This window comes from Magnolia sinica, chromosome 4 (genome assembly GCF_029962835.1).
Source record: "Magnolia sinica isolate HGM2019 chromosome 4, MsV1, whole genome shotgun sequence".
Classification (NCBI taxonomy): Eukaryota; Viridiplantae; Streptophyta; class Magnoliopsida; order Magnoliales; family Magnoliaceae; genus Magnolia; species Magnolia sinica.
In genome coordinates this window covers 110,536,423-110,546,953 of record NC_080576.1, presented here as the reverse complement: position 1 = coordinate 110,546,953, position 10,531 = coordinate 110,536,423, and the positions used below count along the sequence as shown (strand labels likewise).

Genomic DNA, 10,531 nt, shown 5'->3' with positions numbered 1-10,531 from the left:
ACAATGCCTGGGCCCCACAACTCAAAACCGCAATGCACGGCGTAAAACGCTGTTGCGTTTTGGTTTAAATAGGAAGAAGAAGCCGGTCAAAAGTCGGATTGATCGACTTTTCGTCTCTGTGCACGGCCAGTGCACTTATGCACTATGCACACGCATACTCCAGTGGGGTCCATTATGATGTTTTTGAGAAATTCGCTCCGTCTATCCGTTTTGTCAGCTCATTTAAACAGTTGAGCCCAAAAACGGAGAATATCCAGATATCAGGTGGGCCCCAGATTAGTAATTTGTGGGCTGATTTGTCCGTTGGGCCACTTTCACAGTGATCCAGGAGCTGAAATTTTACGTGTACGGTTCATTTATGGTCTTCAGGCCACGTATGGAGTTTTGAACTGATCAGATGGTGGGAACCCTATGATCTTGCATTCTGGACACTTTTCAGGTCACTTGAGCTTCAATTTCTCGATTTTCTTGGATCCTTGGCGTGCAAATCTGTCGATCTTGGTCTCCTAGGGTCCGTCGCTTGCCTTGGTGCCTTCAGACCGTTAAATCCATGCTTTTAGTATCCCGATCCAGTCCCAGCTCGCAATTCCACTTTGCAACAGAAACATGATCAAAATGAGCTGTTAAACGGTGCCATGTTCATAAATCTAGGCAACAACTGGGTCTGATATGCAATATTTGACCCTCAACACCTTCCTTCTTCTGTTAGGGGCTCTATGACGCTAGATAAGACTGGTTTGGGCCTCTTAAGAAAGATCAATCTTAAGAAGGGTGTGGGCTGACCCTCATTTAACTTCTGATTAAGAGCTGGATTATGTTGTTTTTCTTCTATTATTCTCTTTTGGACAACAGCAGTTTTCCTCTTTAGCTCGGGTTTCCCGGCGGTTGCCCTCTACGGTGACAAGGGTTGTGGTTTATGCTTGGCCGCTTCTATTGTATTGTCTCCTATTTTCGCAGGGTCTGGATGTATGGTTTGACTGAAGGACGACGGTTTTGGCTTACTAGGCAGTTGCCCCCCATCCCTCCCCCCTCTTATTCGTTGGTATGATGGTTGGTTCTTGTGCTTCTCTAGGCCATCATAGGTTTTTGAAAGCCAAGAGCTTCGAGCTTGGAGTTCAATTCCAAATAGCTGGGGAGGTTCCAGATACAAAGTTCCTCCAACTGCAGATAGCTGATCCTTCTTGGACAGAGTTGACGTTAGCTTATCAAGGGGTTTTCCTCTGTTATGCCTGAAACCACTCTTTGTTGGTCTAGAAATGGTATTGTTGCTCCTGACCACAAATCGTCTTTGAAAGCTCTGTCATTGCTACTGGATTTTGTTTGCTTCTCATGATGTTTAGGAGAAGCCAGATTTCTAGCATTCGATGGAAGCTGTTGCTGCGATTCATCTCTGCCTCGTTTGCTGGTTTTGTAGAGCATGGGTCTGGTTCCTCTGGTGCTGGCACAAGCCTTGACTCTTTCTTTCCTAAGTGGAACCAGAGCTGTCGGGTTTCCTCCGATCCTATGTAGGTCGGGCTATTTCATCTCATAGTAGTGAGTCTGTTTGTCCCTCGATATAGGGAGGAGCAGGGTATAGTCCCATTTGCAGGTTTTATAGGCCGATCTAGAGCATTCTTTGCGACAAATTGGTTTTAGTCTTTTTTATTTTCCCCTCTGTGTCCGTTGTTTAGATTATATGATAGGTGAGGCCCGAATTTTTTTATGGAGCCCACCCAAATGTCTGATTATACATCTTTTGATCATTTTATCAAAAATAGAGGGGTGTACCCCCTCATTTTGAAACAAAAAAAAAGGGCCACAAAAGTTTTGGATCAAGTTAATATTCTGTTTTTCCCTTCATGGAGGTTTCTGTGACCTTATTAATAGGCTGGATAGCAAATAAACATGACATAAATATTAAGGAGGGCCATAAAAAGTTTTAAATGGTAGGGCATTTGATCACCATTGTTTCCTGTAGTATGGTCTGGTAGGATTTGGATCTTATTATTTTTGGGCTCATGCAGTAAAATGACTAGCAAATCCGATGAACCACATAGATACAGAATGCATATATCAAGGTGGGCCTCACAGTATGGGCCACACAGTCTTGGGTGAGTTTGGGCCACACTTAGAGCTGGACACAAACCAAGCTACCTCAAAAGCTTGGCTCAGATTGGTTTGAAAAAGCTCAGCTTAGATTGGTTCAAATAGAAGTTCAAACCAAATTAAGCCTCGGAGTCAAGCTCGTTTTAAAAAAATCAAACCAAGCTCAAACCAAGGCAGTACCGACTTAGCTCGGCTCGAAGCTCAACTTGATTTAGCTCAGTTTGATTTAGCTTAATTCGACTCATAGATTGTATGCACATTGTTTCTTGTGGTGTGATCCACATGAGCTTTGGAAATAATTCAATGTTGGGATCATGTCCTAAAATGATATGTTAAAATAAATGGATGGTGTGGATAATACATGTATATGAAGATGTGGATAATACATAATACATATACATGAATGCACATTGTTTCCTTTAATTTGGTCCACTTGAGCATTCAGTATGATTCCATTTTTTATCATATCCTAAAATGATATGAAAAAGTGGATGGACGACATGGATAATGCATATACATGATGGTGGGCCCATAAAGTTTACTCGGTATGCTAAAGTGGGATTCTAATTGGCTGGTGACCTCACCCGCCATATAACCGGTGTCAAAGTTCTATGGGCCCCACCACGATATATGTGTTTTATCTAGTCGTGCATAAAAATTTTTAGCTCATTTTATGGTATGAGACCAAAAAATAAAGAAGATCCAAACCTCTGGTGGACCACAACACAAGATGTAAACTTGTTGGGGGACAGAAGTTTCAGATCAATACTATTTTCCTATGGTAAGGCTAATCTCAATGTATGTTACACATACCCATCCATTTTTCCAGCTCATTTTATGGCATAGGCCAGCAAATGAAGTAGATTCAAATATCAGGTGGGCCATACCACATGAAACATTGATCATTGAACAACCCCCATTAAAATCATGATAGTATCAATATCAACTTGATTGATCCAAAACTTTTGTGGCCTACACAAAGTATTTCATGGTCAATCACCTTTATCCACGTTTATGTGACATTATCAGCAGCTTTATTTTTAAAAAATAAACCTGGGGGACTGATTTCATTACTTCAAAAGGTTTACAAATGCCTATACAACCAAGCCCAGCAGAAACAAAAAATGAACCTGCCCGACCCTTCAAAAGGAAACGAAAACTGCACAAAGAAAACCCACGAAGTGGGGAGAAGCGAAACGGGCTAGCTTCTGATTGCGCCCAGCCCCACCTTGTCAAGAAAAATGAGGCCCCTAGCCTCTCTTAGAACCTCAAAGATAGAGAAGAACAAGGCAGAGGTTTGGGTCTCGCTGCCTAATCTAGCCAATTTGTTCGCCGGCCCGTTACCCTCCCTTAGGATGTGTCGGAATTCCACTTCCCCTCCCCTTTGGAGAGCGATGATCCTACTCAACCAGTATCTCCATTTGCACCCCAGCCGGCTCGTCCCTGAAAGGCAGTTAATTACAGTCAAGGAATCAGACTCCATAATGATTTTGGTGAAGCCCTTTTAAAGACAAAGAAATAGGTTGTCATGGATAGCTTTGATTTCAACTCGGATGTTTGAAGCCCTATCATAGCCCGCAGCGAAACCAAAGACAAAAGCAACATCCTCACCTCTATAGATCCCGCCACCACCAGCCCTACCTGGATTACGACTAGCAGAACCATCAACATTCATTTTAACCTAACCGGCTGGGGGTCTCGTCCATTTGATCGCCTGGATTTTGGCCAGCTTGGATGGTGAATAAACATTACGATAGACCCTGAGAAAGTTGTAATTGTGATCATTCAATTATCACTATTTCCTGTAGTATGGCCCACCTGAGGGTTAAGGTGAGACTACGCTTACATGAAGGTCTATTTTTTACCATGGGTTACCTCAGAGCCATCCATGATGGATTACGCATGGGTCTATTTAAGGGGTACCATCAGATCATTATTGAATCGGATTCGGAATTAATCTGCAAATTCCTCTCAAGTACGACTACCTCAGGGTGGAAATGGCTCTACTGGATTGCCAGGATCAAAGACCTGGCCGCCTCTGCTACGGTGACCTTCTCCCACTCCCTGAGGGAAGGTAACGCCCCCGTGGATGCCTTGGCTACCTTAGAGCCATCCATGATGGATTGCGCATGGGTCTCTTTAAGGGGTATCATCAAATCATTATTGAATCAGATTCGGAATTAATCTGCAAATTCCTCTCGGGTACGGCTACCCCAGGTGGAAATGGCTCTACTGGATTGCCAAGATCAAAGACTATGCCGCCTTTGCTAGGGTGACCTTCTCCCACTCCCTGAGGGAAGGTAACGCCCCCATGGATGCCTTGGCCAAGCTGGGTAGCAGTACCCAATGTCCTTCTTCTCCCTGCACTCTGGCGGACCTTACTTCTCACACCAAAGGTCTAACTTTCTTGGATAAGGTTGGGCTGGGGTCACTAAGAAATTGGTAGTTTTTCTTGTGCAGTTTCCTCTCCACATGATAGGTTGGCCTGGTTGTTTTTTGTTCTGGCCAACCTGAATATCTCTACAAAGTTGTGATCTTTTTGATCCCCATATATGGATTTTGCTGGTTCTCTTATAAAAATAAATAAAAGGTCTAATTTTTACCTCCATTGAGATGTTCCTTCCATGTAATTATATTACTTTGGTCATCATAAACTTCCGTAATTGAGAACTTTGAGAGTTATATATACTTGTGTTTTAAGTCGTAACTTTTTGTTCATTTTTATTGACTTATGGAGGATATTAAAATTTATGTTATTTTTTAATGTTATTATTTTTATATTAGTCTTTTTTAATATTATTTTGTAGTATTATTTTTGTGTTAGTCTTTTTTAATGTTATTTTGTATTGTTATATATTAACCCCCCCCCCCCCCCCGGCCAAAAAAAAATAAGGAAAGACCTGACCTGTTCGAACTCGGCTCGGTTTGGATAGTTGGACCAAATCAAACCAACCTTAAGCTAGTATAATTTAGACCCAACCAAGCCCAAACAGCCATATGGGGACATAAGGTATTTGATAGGCAGCCTTTTGTTTTGTTGGGCTCAAGGCTGGCCGAAATCTACAGGAAAGGGTGTATGGCTCAGTTTTTCCTAAAAAAAAAAAGAAAAAAAAAAAAAAAAAAAGAACTAACTTTCCAAAACAACAGAAGTGTCAGGAGGTTCATGTGGCGGTTGCCTTGTATCTAGGAGGTCCCAGGAGCAGCCAGGAGCTTTGTGGTATGTTGGATCATTTCAGATTGTTTTCCGGGGTTCTGAAGGTCGGTCTCTTGTTTCTTGTTTAGAGAGGGCTGGTGTTTTGGCTTGGTTTATATGATACGTGTGGCCCAGTTTTCAACTGACACACCCGTATGTTTGTAAAGCCTTTTTCGTTTTCAATAAAAAAAATTATTTGCCCAATTTTATATTTATATATATATATATATATATATATATATATATATATATATATATATATACATATATATATATATATATATATATATATATAAGCTTAAATAGCATGAATAAGCTTGAAGCTCGGCTGGTGTAAAGCTTGAACAGGGGTTTCACGTGATATGCCTCACCCGACAGGTCAAGTTGTAAACATCATGGTCACCCCGGACAGTTTCAACGGTGGCGTCATTCATGCAGCTATTTCCGGCAGCGTGACCCACTTGGGCGTCGGATCTACTTCCTGGTGGATTCACACCCTGAGATGCTTCCAGATGGAGGGACGTCTGGGAGAAAAACGTGCATCATGATGCGGCCTGCCCTCTGAAAAATGGATGTACGGCGTGCATAAAACACATGCATCAATATAGGTCCTGGTTTTTTTTTTTCAATGGTGGTGGGTACTCGAGCACCACAGTTTCGGTGTTTTCCTTCACAGTGGGTCCCACAGATTTTGTCTCTGTTTTTTTTTTTTTTTTTCCTTCGGGCTGACGTTTACATTTTCCTTCATGGGTCTGTATACGGTGGGCCATGGAAGTTTTTAATGGTGGGGGACGTTCAATCACCACTGTCCCCGATGTGGCCCCACCTGAGATCAGATCTCCTGCTTTTTTAGGCTCGCCCTGGAAATGGTCCGGAGAAACTGATGGATGGCGCGGAAATAAAACACATAAATCAAAGTGGGTCCCACAGCGTTGTAGGGTACGCTGCCACCGGACATCGTGCAGTTCACGCGGAGTAAGCCCCCAAGTGTGGACTGCAAGGTTTCCACGGTGGGCCCCACAGCGGGTGGGGCTGTGGCCTTGACAATAGGTTGGATCGCGAAATTAAGGACGGAGTAGTGGGCTTTCTCAAATGAGAAAGAACGAGGGCAGTTTTGTCATTTTGAAAAATACGCTTCGTAAACCCCATACGCGTAGTGAGTAACTCAGCACGCTTAGCGTACTGAGTAAACTCTTTGAGGTCTACTACGATTTATGTATTCTATCCGGTCCGTCCATCCATTTTCCCAGATAATTTTATGGCTTGATACAAAAAACGAAGCATATAAAATTTTCAAATGGACCACACTACAGGAAACAGTTGAATTGAACTTCTACCGTTGAAAATTTCTTGGGGGAAAAAGAAGTTGTGGATCAAGCTTATATTTATTCTTTCCATTCATCCATGTCTGTATGATCTTATGAATATGTTGGATGACAAATAAACATCACTGTGGGGGCCTAGCAAGGTTTCAACAGTGGAGATCATTATCCCCACTGTTTCTTGTGGTATGATCCACTTGATCATTGGATATGCTTAAATTTTGGGCTCAACCCCTTAAATTAGATGTAAAAACGGATGGACGGCGTGGATAGACCACATACATTCAAGGTGGGCCCAAATGAGTTTACTCAGTGCGATAAGAGCGAACTGAGTAAAACTCAGTACGCAATCCGATTTCAATACGATACCACGGTAGACGGCTGTCTGTAAAACTCAGTACGCAATCCGATTTTGGGATTGGAAGGGATGGGAAGGTTTAATCCCGGGATTGTTCAGGCGTGCCAAACGGACTGGATAGAGCAATCATGGATCTCAAGACAATCCACTGACAACACCATTATTACCTAGAAATCCATGCCATCCACCCTAGTACCATTCAATCCCTTCCAGTCCACCCGGCCAAACGGGCCAAGGTAGGCAGTTATACAGGAAAATCCCTTTCATTAGAGCGCTACCGGTCTACCAAAGCATCAAAGTCTACGAACTTGGAAGCCACGGTAAGCTTTCAGCCATGTTTTCGACGCTCCTAATGTCGTTTCTCCTCATGAGATATGCGGCTTCCAAAGGCGACGGCGAAGATTTCATTTACAACGGATTCCATGGCGCTAACATGAGCTTGGATGGCGCAGCCGAGGTCACATCTGAAGGCCTCCTGCTTCTTAACAATTCCATACAACAAACGAAGAGTCTCGCCTTCTACCCCATTCCCCTTCACTTCAAACCTTCACAAGGTAAAACTCAATCTTTCTCTGTAAACTTCGTCTTTGCAATCATGCTCCGGTATCCAAATGTCAGAAGCACTGGGATCATCTTTGTGATCTCACATTCAAAAGAGTTCCCAGGAAGTGAAGTGGGCGAATACATGGGCATCTTCAATCCGAAGAACGTTGGCAATTCATCGAATCACATAGCTGCCATCGAGCTCGACACGTACATTAATCCAGAATTCCGTGATATCGATGACAACCATGTCGGAATCGACATCAATGGCTTAGATTCCATCACGTCCGCTCCTGCAGCTTACTTTAGTAATATAAATGGTGGGTTTAAGAATCTAAGCCTTGTAAGCGGAGAACCGATGCATGTCTGGGTAGAATACAATGGTCTACAAAACCATCTCGATGTAACATTATGGCCTATAAGCTTACCTAAACCTGATCGTCCACTCTTGTCATTGATGGTGGATCTTTCACCAATCTTGTTAGACGACATGTACATCGGTTTTTCTTCATCAACCAAGACGGCTCCTTCATCCACTTACATCTTGGGATGGAGCTTTAAGATGAACGGTCAAGCTGAGGTCCTTGATGCCTCGCGCCTTCCTAAGCTTCCACGGATAGGACCCAAAAATAAATCGGAGCTTGTAACAATTGGGTTACCCATAATTGTGATATTTTTAACATTAATGGCTATCTCGGCCTTCGGTCTCATCGTGAGAAGGAAGATCAAGTTCACCGATATACTAGAGGACTGGGAACGTCAATACGGACCGCATCGGTTCTCATACAAGGATCTATTCATGGCTACTGAGGGCTTCAAACACAAACAGCTCCTGGGGGTCGGAGGTTTCGGGAGGGTTTACCGAGGGGTTTTACCAGCCTCGAAGATCGAAGTGGCTGTGAAGAGAGTCTCTCATGAATCTCGACAAGGGGTGCGGGAATTCATATCAGAGATTGTGAGCCTGGGCCGCCTCCGTCACCGGAATTTGGTGCGACTTCTCGGCTATTGCCGGCGAAAGAAAGAGCTGCTACTGGTCTATGATTTCATGCCCTATGGAAGTCTGGACAAATTCCTCTTTGACCATCCAAAAACAATACTGAACTGGAGTCGACGGTTTGGTATAGTCAAGGGAATGGCTTCAGGGCTTCTCTACTTGCATGAGGGATGGGAGCAGGTGGTCCTTCACAGAGACATCAAAGCCAGCAATGTTTTATTAGATAGCGAGATGAACGGTAGATTAGGTGACTTCGGCCTAGCCAGATTGTATGATCATGGGACTGATCCACAGACGACCCACGTGGTGGGGACCCTCGGATATCTTGCACCGGAGCTAACTAGGAGTGGGAAGGCCACCACAAGCACTGATGTGTTTGCGTTCGGAGCTTTCATGCTCGAGGTTGCTTGCGGGAGGAGTTCCATTGATTCCCGATCATCGGCGGATGAGGTGATGATCTTGGTCGAATGGGTGTCGGAATATTGGAGTAGAGGCACAATTCTGGCAGCGGCGGATCCGAAGCTGGGACTTGACTACGAGGTGGAGGAAATGGAGTTAGTGCTGAAGCTTGGATTGCTGTGTTCTCATCCATTGTCAGCCGCAAGGCCGTGCATGCGGCAGGTAATGCAGTTTTTGGATCGTGATGTACCTTTACCCGAGCTCTCATCCGATGATCTGGGTGCGGCCATCCTTTCGGGAGGCCATTATAAAGGGTACGTTGATCTACGCTTGTCATATCCTTCTTCTTTAGAACAGGGGTTTGCAACTACATCATCGGTCCAAGAATCGATCCTCTCCGGTGGCCGTTGATGGACGATGGTAAGGTGTTGCAGGATGGTGCGAGTTTGCTATGCTTTAACGAATTCTGTATATCTAAATACAAGTGAGAATTATCTTCCGATGATCTTCCATTGGTACGATGGGCGTCAAATAAAAGCGGGAACCATCTTCCGATGGTCCAAACAATCGATATCTTTTTTTTTTTTTTCTTTTTTCTTTTTTTTACTGGTTCAAAGTCCAATGAATTTAGCATTGCCGGTAGTTGCTAAGGGTGCAGTATATTCAGCATTTAATAAAAGGAAAAAAAAAAAAAAAAAAACTATTTAAAATGATAGCTCAGTATTTGCTACAGAAACGATAGCGAGCTTCGCTTGAACGACCTAACCAAAAGCATCTTATAGAAAGGAATACCTTAGAAGATGCGGCTCGGCTTCCCCATCGTGCTCTTCAAGTACGGGCACCTCACATTTTGCCTGTTCTTCTTCAACAAAGAGACGGCGAAGTTGATGCTAAGTTGCACATATTTGCTTCTCTTCCATTAAAGTTTTCAGCTCATTTTATAGTATGAAACTAAAAATAAGGAAGATTCAAACCTGTAGTGGACCGGAACACAGCATCCAAACTTGTTGGAGGACAGAAGTTTTGGATCAACACTGTTTTCCAGTAGTAGGGCACATCTTAATGTATGTGACGCATATCCACGCTGCCCATCCATATTTCCAGCTCATTTTATAGCATAGACTAAAAAATGAAGTAGATCCAAATATCAGGTGTGCCATAGCACGTGAAGCATTGATCATTGAACAACTGCCATTGAAAACATCATAGTATGAATATCAGTTTGATCCAAAACTTTTGTGGCCTACACAGTATTTCATGGTCAATCACATTTAACATCTCTATTACATTATCAGCAGTTTTAATGGTGAATAAACATTATGGTAGACTCTGGGAAAGTTGTAATTGTAGTATGTTATGGGTAAAACTGGAGTGACCAAATAATGGGAATATGATGAAAATAACAAGGCAAAGAGCTTGGTTGAGAGATCAGGTGAGAGCACGACCACCGCAATCAACCCGAGCACCAATCATAAGTGATGGCCTTAGTCACCTATCTACCATTTCACTGTCATGGCCAAGCAATAACTGTAAGTACCGACCTGACCCTAATTAGAGGCCTTAACTTCGAAACTCGGTCGTGACCATGATCGACAATTAAGATCAGTCTGTGGGACCTCGACCAAGACTTAGATCTC

At 43.3% G+C, this 10,531-nt stretch overlaps 1 protein-coding gene across 1 annotated transcript; it reads left to right on the top strand.

Annotated features, from left to right (window-relative positions):
- The first annotated feature begins 7,207 nt into the window (after nt 1–7,207).
- LOC131243798 (L-type lectin-domain containing receptor kinase IV.1-like) lies at nt 7,208–9,475 on the top strand. The gene has a single exon (XM_058243380.1). The coding sequence runs from the start codon at nt 7,293–7,295 to the stop codon at nt 9,303–9,305; it is 2,013 nt and encodes a 670-aa protein (XP_058099363.1). The 5' UTR covers nt 7,208–7,292; the 3' UTR covers nt 9,306–9,475.
- The last annotated feature ends 1,056 nt before the right edge of the window (nt 9,476–10,531 follow it).